Source organism: Teleopsis dalmanni, chromosome 2 (assembly GCF_002237135.1).
Source record: "Teleopsis dalmanni isolate 2A chromosome 2, ASM223713v2, whole genome shotgun sequence".
Taxonomy (NCBI): domain Eukaryota; kingdom Metazoa; phylum Arthropoda; class Insecta; order Diptera; family Diopsidae; genus Teleopsis; species Teleopsis dalmanni.
Window position 1 is genome coordinate 144,123,653 of NC_051847.1, and position 18,005 is coordinate 144,141,657.

Consider the following 18,005-nt stretch of genomic DNA (forward strand, 5'->3'; position numbering starts at 1 on the left):
CTGTGATGTGATTTGTGATTTTAATTAATTACTTTTACAGATTATATATATTTTGCAGACAGATTTCAAATCATCAAATCATAACTAAAATATCGAAAAGTGATTGAAAACCCTTTATTAATTGTAAATCGGTCTTCTATTCGTATGAATACGCCTTGAAAAATTTCTTTTAAATTTCCATAAAAATTTCTGCACTACGTGACGTATAAGTAACCTTTTTACACTCTGATTCATTTGAATTTTGCAAACATGTGTGAATTAATCTTAAATCCTGCCATGGATCTTGAGGTAAATGTTTGTTTAATTTTTTGTTTTTTTTTTGTTTTTTTTTTGTTTTTTTTTTGTTTTTCAAAAAAGTAACGAGTAAAAATTAATCAGTAATACCTTACATAAATATATTATTAAAATTGAATTTATATATAAAGACATTCACGTGCTTTACAGACTTGCTAACTTTTTTACATTTGTTATTATTGTTCTATACTTTGTTGTCGGCTTTTTAGCGTTTTTCACGATTACAATTAGAGAGATTTAATAAATCTATTTACGGCAATTATAGCTCAATTATTGTTATTACTATTGCCTTTCTGTTTAGTACATCTGAAAATATTCTCTAGATATGTAAGCAATCAAAACTAAAATTAACTAATTTTTGTTTTCACTAAATTAAAGCTTCGAGTAATTGATTATTAATTAATTAATTAAATTTAATAAGTTAAATAAGTCATTTACATACATAATGTTTAAAAACGGATTAAGAAACCATATGTACATTGTGACCGAAAAGTTTCCTTTGCGTTTTAAATAAAACGCAAAATTCTTAATCTTCATCAATATTTATTTTATCTCCTTCAAAATATGCTCCATTAGAAGCGATACACAAATGCCAACGTTTCTTCCAATCATCAAAACATTTTTTATAGGCGCTTTCCGGTATGGCTTTGAGTTCCCTCTGCGAATTCTGTTTTACGTCTTCTATGGATTCAAAACGCGTTCCTCTGAGTGGTAATTTGAGGTTGGGAAACAGGAAAAAGTCACACGGTGCAAGATCAGGTGAATACGGTGGCTGTTCGATGGTATTTATTGAATGTTTGGCCTTAAAATCGTTGATAATGTTGAACAAATTGAGGTGAATCGGAACAAGCCGGGCGTTGACACGTCGCATACACAAATTGTCCACCAAAATCAAACGAGCCATCTCACGACCGATGCCTAGCTCTCGTGCTATCTCTCTAACACTCACATGAGGATTTTTGAACACGATTTCCTTTGCCTTTTCAATGTTTTCGTCGGTGGTAGAGGTCGAAGGTCGTCCAGAACGCGGCATGTCTTCGACGGTCGTACGACAGTCCTGAAAGGCTTTGTACCACTCATAAACTTGAGTTTTCGATAAAACTGATTCCCCATAAGCCTTTTGTAGCATTCGCAACGATTCTGCACACGAAATTTCGTTCGAAAAACAAAATTTGATGCAAACTCTTTGTTCAATATTTTTTTCCATTGTTTTTTTCGCAACGCACTACTGAGGTGAACTGGTTTCAACAGCTGCCGTAAACGAACTGTCTGACAGATCGCGCTCATTTTTGGCATAGTAATTAAGGACAGTGCTGCCAAACTACATAAACTTAAAATATCGAAAAATATACAGCGCGCGAATTTTAAATGAGAATTTCCGAAAACTTTTCGGTCACAATGTAATAATAATATTATATTTTAATTAATATAACATATATTTAGATTAGTGATAATACATATTTTAAACATGGCAAATTAAGCGATTAAGTACAAATTTATAAAAATAACAATAATACTATTAGTGATATTACTTTGTATATTTTAGGCACGGCTTCGAACCGAATATTAACCGTTTACCATTTTCAGTTTTGGCTTCAGTCAAATCATAAGTTTATTATGGGTTTCGATTTAATAACGATTCAAAACTCTGTGTGAAAAGTAAAAAGTAGTGTCACCAATAATTTAGTATAAATAATTATACTAAACCACTTAAATGTAACAGAAGAAAACAATATTCTGGCACAAGAAATGTAACCAATTCGATTCAGTGCCGTATAGTTTACATACACACATTCCTCATTAGTTATTAAAACTTTAATGAATGAATAATAAAATTAAAGAAGATTTTTTATTGACTAAATTCCAATCATTATAATCATAGGATTCTTATACATATATAAGCAAGAAATTTTCACTCGGTACTAATCCGAAAATCGAAAAAACCGATATTTCTAGACAGAACGAAAACCGGAACCAGACCGGAATAAAAATTCGAACAAAAAACCTTCCGGTTCTAAGGCTTGATTTTCATATTTTTCTGTTTTCATAATTTCAAAAATTTGTTAGAATGAATTCTATTATATTTTTTCACATCGTTTCACATATATTTTGTTGAAGATAATTAGTTCCTTGAACTTAACTTGTTAAAGATTCCCTATAACATTATTATTTACAATTAAATAAAAGAGGTATATACAAACAAATATTTTTGTCTAACGTAAATATAAAGATAAAACCAGGGTATTCAGTCAATTTGACGGGATTGTATCGAAATCTAAAAACCAAACGAATTAGAAATTCCAAAGTTATCACCTCAAATTTCTTATTATCCTTAATAAATCCAAAAAAATTAGGTAGAAAAATGCGCTAACTATTTTAAAAATTTTTAATTTTACGGATAAATGATATTCCCAAATTCTTTATCATCGAATTTCCGTTGGTACCAACTCATAAAGGATCAGTGATCTCATAAAGAACTTCTTCTAGAATGCTCAAACTGATAATAGAGTTGGAGTAATTATTATATGTAAATGCTTCAGTTGAAGCCTTACATTTATTGGCAATAGTAATTTTTTGACTGATTTTCAAACTTAAATCGTTGTTTTTAATTATTAAGTGGCCAAAGAAACATCTTTCGTAGCTTCTAAAATGTAATCAACACCGACAAAGATTTCTTTCAGTAATCAAGTTCAATTTAATTGGATAAATTCATATTCTTGCTTAGCATTTTCGTGAATTTATCTAAGGACCGTAAATTTCTTTTATTACTATATGTATATAATAATTTATATTAATAAAAGCATTATCTTTATTACCATCACTAACGGAACAATGTATAATCTACTTTTTATTTTTAGTTGGTTATATCTATTATCCGTAAAAAAAAAAATAATATTAAAAGAAATATATTTTCATAAAATAAATCGAATATCAGAAGACTCTACTTCTAATATTGGTTTCAAATCCTTTTTTTTTTGAAATTTTTGTTTCCTTTTATATTGTATGAAAAAAATTGTATTGTTTGCGTAAGATAAATAAACTTCTACGACTAAAAGGTCTATATTTTACGCTCTACACGTGTAGGGCTGTCTGTATTAATGGTAGATAACTTTAATTAAAAATATCGATCAACTGTTTGCAAAGAGTATAGCAAATAGTTTAGAGTATTCTATGGAAAATACCCAGAATTAATGGCATTGAAGACTTATCTTTTGGGCAGATCTTTATAACTTATGTTTATCTCTTATGGAAAAATTTCAGTATAAAATTATTGTGATTAACTATATAATTACTGCTAACCTTGTTTTGATTCAAATTTTAAACTTATTTATTAAAATTTTTTCAATATTATGTATTTATGTTATATTATGCATTGTATAATAATATTAAAATATAAGTATGTAAATAATATAATTCTCTTTTCTATTACTTTATTTTTAAAAAACGAAAAATAAAATATTAAAATAAATTTATCAGTTAAGACAGAAATAAGAGAAACAAAAATAAAATAATATTTTTAAAAAGTTTTATACTAAATCTACATATATATCTATATATTTAAAAAATAATCTTATGAAATCTTTTACAAATAACGCATAATTTGCATATGAAATGAAATATAAGATAAATTAAGTCATACATACAATGAATTAGGAAATCGTGCTGTATGTATGCATATAAGTGCTATTAAGGTGCTAATTTATCTTATTTGTTAATAATTTTTGAGTGAAATTAACTAGTACTCTTTCAGTTTACGAACTAAAGATTTTGGTATTGAATTTAATTTTTATACAAAGAAACTATTTCAATCATCTGAAGTCCATCCACAAAGTGTTAATAATTCTTCAGAAAAAATTAAACTAAAACTGCATGACTCACTTGATACATATATATCAAAAATCTATCAATTTGTTTAAATTTTTGACGATTAAATCTGTCTATGGCTTACTCTAGCTACACAATGTGCTTCATGGCGGCATTAAAAACTGTAGCAATCAATTCACGTCAGTTGGTTTTATATATAATATTTATATATTTTGAACTGTCGTATTGTATGTATGTATATATTTTGATTTAATTTTTGTTGATGTGAAATATGATTAATGTCTTTTATTATCACTTTACACTAGATTTACTGACCTATAGTTTTATAGTTATGGCTATTGTTGTATATAGATAAAAAATACAATAATAATTGAAAAAATACAAGAATTTTTGTATTTATTGAAGTTATAAAAAACGAAAGTTACAACGAAAGTATTTTATTCAAATTAATTACACTTTATTTAATAAATTAAAATTTTAATAAATCACTTCGAAAATCGAAAATAAAACGCGTGCTGTTCATTTGGAACTTGAAATGCAAGAGAGAGAATCAAAAAACCCAGTTCAGTCTGGAAGCTAAAGAACTGTATAAAATTAAAGTTGTTGTTTTTTTTTTAAGATTACCGTATGTAATGTGCAAGGTTGACGAAAGTCAACATTGGGTTGCATATTGACAATAAAAATGAGCAGCACGCGTTTTATTTTAACTACTTTAAACAAAAAATGCAATATAAAATATAAACATTCAACAATAATAATAATTATTAATATAACCATTATAATAAATGATTTGTTTACACAAAAGTTTTTGACAATAAAATTAGTAATACCAAATTGTTTCGAACTCTAGACTTGTCATAATTAAATGATTAAAACAATTAATGACAAATCACAGGTGCTTTTTAAAGTATACATTTTTGAAAACATTTATTTAATATTAAAAAAAAAAGCTTTACTAGAAAAGGCTTATAAATGATCAATTGAAGTCATTGTCTTTATCAGTTCTTTGAATTGAAAATATATTCATGCTATAACCAACAATTTATTGATGATAATTTTATGAAATGGGAAACTATTGACATTACATCTCTAAGTTAAAGGTTTCAGAAATTTTTTCACTACAGATATATCACTACAGATTTTGTTTTCACTGAAGACAAAATCTGTAGTGATATATTATGCATTTGCTTAACTGCAGATCTTATGCAAATGAGAGCCGTTATATTCTTACTGTATGACCACTAACCATCGTCACACTTCCATTTTTATATTTTTATCCATATACTTATCAATTTGCGGATCAGGGTAGAGTATGCCATCAGATAAATTAGAATATAGATATAGAACAAAGTTTGGTGTTTTTTCCGGTGACTAACCTACACCGTGTCATTAACCGGGTATTGCCATTATGCAATGCACCGTGGACATATGTCGATAAATATATAATTAGTTATGGAGCCATAATAGTGACAAAGCTCCAGTTAGCAGATAGCAAAGGTTTGGCACATATTTTCTTTTTGCATTAATTCAATTTTTATTACATTTTTCGAAATTTTATGTGATAATTCTTCCATAAATACTTGACTCCTGTTTTTGTGGATTGGCACGAAAATTTCAAGTTACCATGCTTCAGATATCATTTTTGTGTACCACACCTCTAATAAGACATTTTCGTATAAGACACATTACAGGGTTTATTAATCGCTTTCACCACCTCGGGTTCGTAAGATTCGAAAGGTTTTGGTATCCATTCATGGAAAACATATGGAATATTTTTCCTATCCTTAGTGCGTTTTGTATTAAAAACACTGATGTTGATGATGATATCTTAAGTGTTGAATATTTCAAAAGAAAAAATAAATACTTGCTGATTTTTCACACTGTATTTATTAAGTCTTTATTAGCTTAATACTCGTATTCATAATATTCCTATTAAAAAGAATTGCTTTGTCTCATCAAACATAATTTAAATAATTGCATGAATCCGGTACTTTTTCCGCAAAAATGTAATACTTCTAAGAGAGGCCGACTACTTTGTCACAACAATTAAATGCCAAGCGTAAAGATGTACAGTCAGCTCCGTATGTATTTTCATACTACGAGTATATTGTCATTTATAGTATTATATATATACATATCAATACACATATGTACAGCAATTATTTACTGTTAAAACTTTCTTAAACTGTTGCAAGGTTGTATGCATAATAGCACTTTTTTATACTAACTATTGCTAAATTGATTATCTCGTTTCATCAGTCAAGATAGTTTACAGTATAAATATATATGTACTCATGCTGACGCTGACTACATACCTTGTGCTTATATATTTTTTATATTTCACAAACGGTGACTATACTAAATAAGTTACGAAGCTCAGTTCCGATAATAATTTCAAACATAGTTGGCCCCTATGGCCCCTACAATGACACTTCAAAAGCTTTGAATTCAATGTCAAATAATGTTAAAAATTATAAATAAATTTCAGTTCGGAACGTCGTACTCGTGCATTACAAAATATTTATTGATTTTTAATTATAAATTTCGCTGGCGCCTATTTCGCTTTGTAATTTATGTTGAATTTGTTTATGAAACATAATTTATATATTACAACAAAAAACAAATAAATATTCGTAAAATGTTTTGACTAAAACAATTTTTATGACATCTCTTAGGTAAATTATTTTTACTAATAATCTAATAGCTCGGCTAGTTAATGCTTTGGTAATAATTGTATTAATCATTTTCAATTTGTAATTTTAACTAAATTATAAAATAAATGTGTTTATGATTTTTACATACTTAGTGTAGTAAAGAAATCTTAAGTTTGATAAATGATTAGTTAGTCCAAAAGTGAACAAATTGTTATTAACGCACCTAGAACTAAAATTTTATTGTTATTAATCCATTCAGATAATTATTATTAACCCATATAGAAGTAGAACCAATTAACTTAGGTAGGCAGACATACTCAAAAATTAATAGTTCTAATCGGTGATGTCTTCTATGTATACCAAAACCAAAATTATTTATCCCGTTTCGATTGATAAATCTGGGATGAGTTTTTTTAATCGATATTTACTTTTAGTTTGGTAAATCTCGAGCGAAATTTACAACACTTTAGATTAAAATAGATGACTAGATATTTTCACAGAAAAGCAAAATTAGCAGAAATTAACAGCTGTTTTATATGATTCAACAAATAAAGTGCGATGTGATTCGATATATATATTTATGAAAATTATAAATATTAAATTACTCAAAAAAATGTTCGATTAGCAACAAAATTTGACAGATTGAGAGTAAATCTAGATTGAATCTAAATTTAATCCAGATCTACCAATCAAAAACGCCATTATTCTCAGTACATTTATACTAAGATTATTAAATCTAACAAGAAGTCAGCAACATTTGTTGAGGGATACTTCTTCAAGAAATCTAATTTATTATAAAAAAGTAATATCAAAAAGCTAATAAAATTTTTAATTTAAATAAATAACTTTTAATCTGAAACGCCTAATCTCACAATAGAATAGAATATTAAAATAGAATAAAAAAAAAGCATCTAAACACAAGACCTTAAAAAAACGGAGCGGACACACAAACTTATGTTGTGAAATCCTATCACAGATTGACTCTTGTAAGTAACATCGCAAGCCACATACAATACTTAGGAAAAATAAATTGTTTGAAGTAACGAGTGTATTTTGTAAAACAAGAATGCACTTATTATAGTAACTCTCACTACATTTAACATTTAAAGAAATACATTATAAACAAAAGTGTTCTTATTAAGATCATATAACTGATTCATCTTTATTTCATACCCAAAGATGATCTTCTTGGAATGTTATAACTGATTCATTCATATTTTATACCCAAAAGTGATCTTCTTGGAGTCTTATAACTGATTCACTCTTATAGTTAACCTAAGAAAATGTTTACAATATAATAAAATAAATATTAAATGTATTAATAGATTTTTTGTAACAGTCGGGTGGACATATCCCAAAACTGCCAATATTATGGCTAGTAATGACATATATTTCCCTAATCTTGGTTCTGCTATACCAAATGGTATAGTCGACTGTTACAAAAAATCTATTTGTATAACATATATCTAATTGTGATTAGATATATTTGGTTCAATAATTCAAAAGTTGTCTTTTGTCTATGTCGATTGAAATAAAAATATGTAAAGGGACTTATTTATTAATTTATGCAGTAAAGTCAAGTCCATGGCCGAATGAGATTAATTGCCTCTATCATATGACATTTTTGTATGAATTTTCATTAAATTGCTCGACAAAAAACAAATTGAAGTAAATAATTAAATACAATTTATTATGTAAGTAGTAGGTATATATAACTGTTTGACATAAAATTGCATGAGATAGACATACGAATTCTCAGCAATACTAGTTAGATTTATAACAAAACTATGTTTATAACTTTTTCAATTGTAATGTCCTGTTATAGTGGGGGTCTTTCTAACTCATAAGTCTATTATATTTGATAAATAATAATTTTTTTTTGTTAAATAATTTCTCTAAATTTTATAAGCTTTTCTCTTACTTTTATTTTACCGCATAAGTCATTAAACGTAAAAAATATATTAAATAAACAACAGAAAAGACAACAGAAAGTCATTAACACCCGCGTACCTTTAACAACACGTGGATTTTTTTTTAAAAATTATATTATTATCAAAATTATCATATATAAATACCTAAGGGCTTGCATAATTTATAAACACCTTTCATTTTTTGTAATAGTTATATGGTACTTAACCTAATGCCAATATAACCATACAAACCATATATTATCGGCAATACTACGTGTGTAAATTTACTAAAATTATTTATTTTTCTCTATTCCTCTTTCATAAATTATTTTCGTATATTTTGAAATGTGACTGACTAAGAAATTTAATTATTAAATGCCATTACATTTTTATCAAAACAAATTTAATAAATCTTTTAAAAAAAACATCACTTTTTCTTAGTAAATATTATATTAAATACATAATATAATAAATAATAACAGAATATAATATTATTTATATATAAACATTAAATTTCCATAAATTTAATCTTAGTAACACTTACTACCACATCCGCTTGACTACAGTTAAACTGGTTGTCAGTGGCAGGTACCACTGACGTTGGGTTATCCAGGCCCGTAATCACATTATTATTAAAACTTGTACCAAGTGATTTAAGGATGTTCAAGGGCTGGCAACCCATGAGAACACCCTAGCCCTCATCAACTTAGCCGACCATTCATCATGATCGTTACTGGCAGGCACCACGAAGAGGTGTGTTGTAGGCACTTCCATGATCTCTTAAGAATCAGTTCCCGAAGGTCCCTTTCCGCAGCCCTCATCGAGCATACACTTAAGAGAGTCATAGTTACTCCCGCCAAGAGGACTATATCATACATGAAGTATAATATGATTCTACAATCAGAAAAACATAGCAACTGGTTAGTCTTTTTCGTCTTTCGTTGTCTGGTAGAGGCTCCTAACACTAACTATAATATTAATTTTGGGTTAGAGGAGAAACAGGAAAATGTTGCATATCTACTGATCCACTGATATGGCATAGGTTTCCTATAATGAAAAAAACAATAACAACTAAATAGTCTTGAACGCGTTTTATTGTTCAACTTGGGACGTTTTTAAAAGAATACTGTTCTTGATGTAGATTAAAAAGAAATGTCGATGCTCTAGGATACTTTTTCTTTAAATATCTGTGTGATATAACCAATATTCGCACTAAAAATATAGCCCGTTGACATAGTGATATCCCGGTTGTAAAAAGAATATCTTTACCCCTGCCATGCACTTAATCTTTTTTCTTTGATATAAAACTTATCCAACATATACACACGGGATAGACTTTTCACTACCACAAAAAAATTTTTCTTTGCAAACAGAATTTAAAAATAATATGCATTTTTATTAAATCTTTGCAAAAAGGTCTGGTCAAAGTCTAGCTAATGTAGACGTTTAGTGAACCTTTTTTTAACGACTTAGTGACACGCGTTTCCTGGTAGACAGACTACCAGTGATATCTAAAATCTGGCCATCAATTGAATTTATTTGAATTTTCAAAGTTTATAGTTTTTTATTTGAATTAATTTTTTAAATAAAATTAGTTTATTAACCTTTTTATCAATTATCTGAAGGCTTAAATAGTCATCAAAATTAAGGGTAATGATTTATAATTGTTTATGAATAATACCGCACAATATAATTTAAATTAACGAGTTTAACGAATTTATTTTAAAAACAAATAAAACATTTATTTTAATTAATTTATAAAGGTTTCGAGATTTTAAATTTGGAATAGTAACATAATGTTATTGATAATACATTTGTCTTTATATAAAATAATAATAATCTTCAGTGCCACTCATTACAACTGCTTTCATAAGTGCTTAACAGAAATATTGAAATGTCAAATAATGTTAGTAGAAACTATTACTTTTATTAAAATTATTTAAAAAAAAAATAATTTATAAAAGTAATAAAAAATTTTTTAGTTCTTTCGAATACATCTACTTGCATAAGACGTTATTAACTTCACCATAACAAATATCCGGTATTACCATTCTTCAACAAAACTTTCCACCTATATCTATTACTCGTTGTTATGTGATCAAACGATTTTATTTTTTTTGATTCTCACTATTCTTATTTAGATATGAATAAGAACTGATTTTCATCAGTTCTGTATAGTTACGGTACATGTACTTTTTATGAACCACAAGTTATTCTCCCTTTTCAATTGATAAATGTAAGGCCACCATCAAATACTCCTTTTTTCTGTCATAATAACATATTCCGTTATCGAACTTTGAAATGAGGGAATGCTCCTCTCTACCCCATTTCTCTCGAGCGTGCGTTTCTTTTCCAGTCTCACCCAGCAAGCGTGTTTAGTACTTCCTCAACTTAATCAACACGTCTCTCACTAGCCTTTTTTACTCCTCTCATCTGTGGCTTTTATTTATCATTATTATTATTATGGAGAGGGGTGGTCGGTCTATTGTGCCTCCTTCTGGCTTAGAATATATCTAATATAAATAATTATATATAAGCTCTGTTGCGTCGATAAAAAAGGATAAAAAAGTCTTCCGTAGAGGTACACGTTCCCATGAGTCTATTTCGTGTGTACATTAGCGCAGGGCATTCTAACAGCACTTGTGTAGCTGACTCTTTATTTTCTTCGCAGAATCTACAGTTTCCATCTTTATTTATTATATATAATAAATAATAATTTAATATTATTTATAAATAATAAATAAGTAATTATCATTATTATTTTTTCTGTGGTATGAATCGTGTTCCGCAATTTTTTATTATTACTTACAAATGTTATTATAAATATTTTTTTCTTATCTATAAAAATTTAAAAAAGATTTTAAATTATGTGTAATTAGTTGTCTATCTCTATCCTCTATCCTTAAATTCTGAGCTGCTTAATACTTCTATACGTAATTTTGTTATTCAGAATTATAAAAATACTGCAATGACTAATCCAGTTGAAGTTATCGTACCTTGTCCCTCTTTAAAATGACTGAAAGTATGACGAATGCAATAATTGCTTAGATCGATAAAAACACTATAAGTCATTAAACATAAAATAGGTTAAAGAGTTTTATATATATAAATATCAGTGGTTATATATTGTTATTTATTTGCACATGGTAACACGCTATATAAGAATATAGATTATGTTATTTTAATCCTTCTTTTTGTATTATTTTCATTTATTTTATTCTTGCTTTTATTTTTTTGATTTGTTTTTATTTTTTTTTTTGTTTTGTGTTTAATTATTTTTTTATTTTGTCGAAATAATAAAAATTCATGTTTATTTTTTGTATAAGATTCTTTGATACTGTAATTGTAGTTTATTAATTTTTATTACTGTCAATATACACTTTGAACACAATAGATAAATCATTTCAGTGGTAAGCGCTTATGTGTATTTATACTATTTACGATTATATAGAGATATCTCTATATAATTACACATAGTTTTTATGGTGACAACCTACCAATTTGCGTATTGTTTCTGTTCCATCTTTGCTAGTACAATCGCACTTAAAACTCATAGGTCATGGTTGTTCCCACAGATATCAAAAATTACAATATACAGCAATATAGAAATTATCTCTATTAATAATTTTTTTTTTTTAATTTTGTGTTTTCACATACTACCACAAAGCTTACTTTAAATTGTGAAATTAAATTGATATGACAATAATAAAATAATAATACATTATATATATTTTTTTTTATATAATATAATTGTGATTAAGAAGCAAACAAATAACTTTTTATTGACGTGACTTAAATCAGTTGCCAATAAAAGTTATAGTTTAGTGTATGAATGAGAATTACGTTTGTTATAACAACCAATAATTGCTATAAATTATTTTATGCTTTCTTCTAAATTATATAAAAATATGTGTATGTAAATATACATATATATTTATCTTTTAAATATATTTGTATAAACATAATATAATTGTCTTATCTACAGGAAATTACCAAAAATATGCTTACAGCTAAAGACTGTAAGGAAGGTCTGCTTAGCAAAGATAAGGTTAGGTTAGGTTATACCGGTGATCCCTAGTGGATCCACTTAGGCCTTTTGGCCCATTGTGATGCCGTATATAAATACTAAAAAAATCTCAGGGTTTAAAACCACCTAGAACCTTTTGCGAAGCATAAAATGCTATTTAAAGCCCGATCCTGTAACTGGTCCAGGTCCTCAAGGAAGGGGGCCCCTAGAGTACTAAATCGCCGACGTGCAAGAGCTGGACAAAAACACAACAGATGAGATGCGCTCTCATCGTCCTCCCCACAGCTACGACAGATTTGGTTGAAAGGAAGACCTAGTCTTCTAGCATGGTTCCCTAGTTTACAGTGTCCTGTAGTCAACCCTACCAGAAGACCAATGTCCTTCCTTGAGTTTTCGATTTCCTTTTATCGGAAAGTGGCCAGATTGCATACAGATGTCTACATATCGTTGAGTCTTCCCATCTTTTATTAAAAGTATTTGTGCAGAAAGAACTCAATATCAGTTTACATGATGTTAGTGATATGCCCAGATAGTCTAGGTGCTCCGAGTATGGCTCTGAAGCACCCTTTCTGGCTAACTCGTCTGCTTTGCAATTTCCGAAAATATCCCTATGGCCGGGAACCCAGATTAGAGAAATATTGAGTTGCGTCGACATTTCGTTTAGAGATGTGTAGCAGTCAAGAACCGTCCTAGATGTAAATTGGACCGAACTCAAGGACTTTAATGCAGCTTGACTGTCTGATAGTATGTATATATTCCTGCCAAATATATCATCTACATTCAAACAAGCTATAGCTTCCCTGATGGCGACCACTTCCGCCTGAAAGACACTACAATGATCTGGAAGCCTAAAGAAGGAAGATTTGTTCAATTCCTCTGAGAAAACTCCACTACCTACACCACTACTTGTTTTGGATCCGTCAGTGAAGATGGTTACGCCCTCATCTAAGAAGGGACCACCTGACGTCCATACCTCTCTAGATGGAAACACGACATCAAATTTTCTGTCAAAGTTGAGAGTGGGTGTGATGTAATCAACGTTTTTGGGAGTAAAATTGAAAAGATTTAGAATGGAGGCATGACCATAGTCACTGTCTCTCCATTGTGAGGTAGCTTTTAGTCTTAAAGCAGATGAAGCTGCCATTTGTTTACTAATAATATCCATTGGCAGTAACTGAAGCATCAAATCTAGTGCAATGGATGGTGTGGTGCATAGCGCCCCGCTAATACAGAGTTCAGCTCTACGCTGAATCCTGTTAATTACTGAGCAGTACGAAGATTTATCAAGAGCTGTCCACCATACCGAAATACCATACATCAATATGGGCCTAATAACAGCTATATATAGCCATTGGGTGATACGAGGTTGAAGACCCCACTTCTTACCAATAGCTTTCTGACATAGAAGAAGCGCAACATTGGCTTTTCTTGCACGCTCTAGAGTGTTTTTCTTCCAAGTGAGTTTCCTGTCGAAAACTATACCTAAAAATTTGGCTTCCTCCTTCACATGTATCACAGAACCCCGTAGAGAGGGTGGAGAGAGATTCGGGACCGTATGTTTTCTTGTGAAAACTACGATTTCAGTTTTATTGGGATTCACCCCAAGGCCACATTTTTGTGTCCAATTGTTTAGGATATTAAGACCATTTTGTAGAATATCCCTAAGAGTGGTAGTATATTTTCCGGTGACTGTTATCGCAATATCATCCGCATATGCAATAGTTTCGCATCCCTCCGCCTTCAGTTGTATTAGCAGTTCATTCACCACTATGTTCCAAAGGAGAGGGAAGAGTACTCCTCCTTGGGGGGTACCTCTATTTACCCTTCTGCGTGCCGTTGATGAGCCCATCGTTGCTTCAATGAGTCTGCCAGTTAGCAGCTGATTTATAAAGCCAATGAGCGCATCAGCAACACCCAGACGCGAGATCGCGCTTACTATTGCACTCGGGAGTATATTGTTAAAGGCCCCTTCAATATCTACAAAAGCAACCATACAAAATTCTTTGAGTTTTATGGATTTTTCTATTCTGTAAGTGAGGGAGTGGAGAGCTGTCTCTGTAGATTTTCCCTTAGTGTAGGCATGCTGTGAGGGGGACCACTGGTTGGGGCTTACAGCACGCCTTACTTCTACGTCTATTATTCTTTCAAGAGCCTTCAACATGAAAGAGGAGAGGCTTATAGGACGGAGTTCATTGGGGTTATGGTGCGAGGTTTTTATTGCTTTGGGTATAAAAACTACTCTAACCTCCCTCCATTTAATCGGGACATAGTTAAATAAGAAACAATGTCTAAAAATTGCCAAAAGCCGGTTGTGTATTAACTCCCACGAATTCTGGAGCTCAATTGGATGAATACCATCCGGTCCTGGTGATTTGTAGGGTTTAAAACTAAAAATAGCCCATTTGACGATCTGCAGGTTAACCTTAATAGAGTTAACCGGTGAGAGATTAAGGCACTCTGAGGATCCAGCTACCGAAGTAGAAGATCCCGGAAAGTGAGTATCTAGTAGTAATTGTAAAGATTCGCTACTATTATTGCACCATGTCCCGTCAGATTTTTTGAGTAACTCTGGGACAGATGGATTTTTGGATAAGATTTTACGCAGTCTAGAGGTTTCAGAATTGCTATTTATTTCTTGACAGTACGATTGCCAAGTGTCTCTCTTGGACCTACGTACATTTTTCTTATATTCTTGCAGAGAGGTTTTGTAATTCAGCCAATCACTCTCATTACTATATATAGTTTTGCTTTGTTGAAGAGTCTCCTACACTCCTTTCGTAAAAGACCTAGATGCTTATTCCACCAAGGTGGGTTACATTTCCTACTAGGTTGTGTGAGGGGACAAGCATAACTGAACGCTTCGTTGAGCACTGAGGTGAGATCTTGGACTTGATTGTCTAGATCAAAAGTGTTCCCAGGGGGATCGGAGGAAGTGGTTAAAAGCAGCTCACTTAGAGCTGCATTATAATTCGTCCAGTTTGTGTTTTTAACATTTCTGAACGTTTTTTGATTGCAGATGTTCGATTCATCTAAGGTTAAGGTGAATTCTAGAATCATATGGTCTGAGAACGAGTGTTGAGTGGACACTTTCCAGTTCTTGACCGATTCGTGAAGCCTAGCAGTAGCAAGAGTGACATCTAACACTTCCTGCCTGTTTTTTGTAATAAAAGTTGGCATATTGCCATCATTGCAGATGAACAGATTGTTACTAAATACAAAATCAAAAAGTAACTCACCTCTTTCATTAGTATTTGAGCTGCCCCAAACCTCATGATGAGCGTTGGCATCGCAACCTATTAGAAGCTCTACCCCGAGTCTCCTGGCGCTGCTTGTTAGCTGTATCAGGTCATTCGATGGTAGTGTGGCATGGTCATGTGCCAGATAAGCAGATACTGCCCATATTTGCCCCCGGAGCCCTCCACTCCTCACCATCACTATATTGCGAAAGTAAGAGAGCATTAAATTTTTTATTAACCACTATGCAGGACCTATGTTTACCCTTATTTACCGCATAAAATAGGTTGTAGTTATTAGCCCTGATTCCGCATACAAGATCCTTATAAATCCATGGTTCTTGTATCAGGACCATATCAGCCTCGTTGTTGCTGAGGCGTTGCAGTAGACTGGCGGATGCAGCCTTGCTATGATGCAGGTTAATTTGCTGTACCCGCATCTTCAGTATGTGTGGATCCATTTTTTTCCACCACAGTGACATCAAGAGCACTATCCTCCTCAGAGTCATTACTCATTAGGAGTTCCTCTTCATCGAAAAGATAGCGCATGCCTATGCTCTCCTCTGATGTAATTGAGTGAGCTGGCGAAGGAGCAGACACTGAAATGTCCATGCACACAGGTGAGTCTTCAGATGGAATAACCGGACTCACTTCGGTCATGGAAGCAGGCTTAATATTGCCCACTTCGATAAGGGATCAGCAGTGTGTTGAGAAATTGCCGCTGATTCCCGTACATCAGACGAGGATTGCTCCTCATCTTTTTTGTAGACCCTCATAGTTATGGGGAAAAAACCGTAATTTAATACGCCACCAGATCGCGCCAAAATGGCCAGAGAGGCTTTGTCGATCACAAAACTGACCGACCTAAACTTGCCTTTGGCTTCTTTCAGCTTAGTGACCTTCCACGTGGACGTATTTAGATCAGGGTTTCCCACCCGAATTAGCTCCAGAATCCGCTGAGGGTCGGATGGTTCGGCTGGAATCCAGGAACGCGCCCTAGGTCGGCCAGGAATTTGTTCCTTGGCAACGACTTTAAGCTTTGCGCCTGGCCAGACCTCACCCATTCTGGAGATGGCAATGCGAAAGAGATCAACAGAACGCTGATCAACGCAGGCGACTAGTTTCACATGGCCCTGAAACCATCCACCGTCGCGACATTTGGGAATTGTACCTGGAAATTCCTTAAGAACTTCGACGAACAAGTCAAGGAGCTTTCGCTCAATTTGATCCCATTTTTCAGGATTAATAGTGCCATCTGGATCATTTTCATCAATGACCGCCATTATGATGGAGCCCTTCAGCGTGTCGCTAAAGGACTTAGTGGTGGTGGCGTTGCCACGCAATTTTGCCTTTTTGGCATCTGGCTTCGAAGCTGACTCATCTAATGAGCGCTGGCGCTTCGGTACAGGTTCCTTTTTGACTTCCTTAGAAGTATCAAGGACCCGTTTGGCCCAGGCTAATCTAGCCTTAAGAGACTCGGACGTAACCGAGACATTGCCATATCTCTCGAGCAGCCTAGTCGCCCCTCGCCGTTCTTTATAAATTCTCCTGGATGGAGAGCCCGACCATGCGGAGGGGCCAGAACGCGTGGAGATTTCTGGTTTGTTAGGAGGTACCCTGTTATTACCGCTAGAAGTTGCGGTAGGTACCTTGGAACTAGTCGTTCCAGAAGAGCTTGGTTTAACCGAGCTTGATTTTTTTAAATTTTTATTATTTTGGTTCATATTTTAAACCCACGAGTTGCGGAGAAAGGAAAGTCGATCCGGGCAGAGATCCGCTATACCCGGACAAGGCTAAGTTACAACCGGAGGGCGCCAGATATCCGGAGGTCTCCGTTTAGAGACACACTAACGTAGTGCCATTCATCTCATCGGCACGGGTCGAATAACACCGGAGATTACGGGTTTTATCGAGTTTTCCTCTCTAGATCCATAGTGTTCTGTTGAGTCAATGAAGTTATCAACTACAAACAGGTTCACCTCGAGAAGGGTGTGATAAAGTACCACGCACCATGGTCTTGGTAAGGCATAGGCTGATGTTTTGCGCATGACCATACCCTGTT

At 32.1% G+C, this 18,005-nt stretch overlaps 2 protein-coding genes across 2 annotated transcripts in view; both read right to left on the reverse strand.

Annotated features, from left to right (window-relative positions):
- Positions 1–16,599: 16,599 nt before the first annotated feature.
- LOC119675884 lies at positions 16,600–17,667 on the reverse strand. Its single transcript, XM_038087100.1, has one exon. The coding sequence runs from the start codon at positions 17,665–17,667 to the stop codon at positions 16,600–16,602; it is 1,068 nt and encodes a 355-aa protein (XP_037943028.1).
- Positions 17,668–17,805: 138 nt separating this feature from the next.
- The window catches only part of LOC119675885 (nuclear receptor coactivator 7-like), a 31,495-nt gene continuing 31,295 nt past the window's right edge, over positions 17,806–18,005 (reverse strand). The window contains exon 4 of the mRNA XM_038087102.1: positions 17,806–18,000. Coding sequence (XP_037943030.1) covers positions 17,806–18,000 — 195 coding nt within the window. The remainder of the gene's footprint in view (positions 18,001–18,005) is intronic.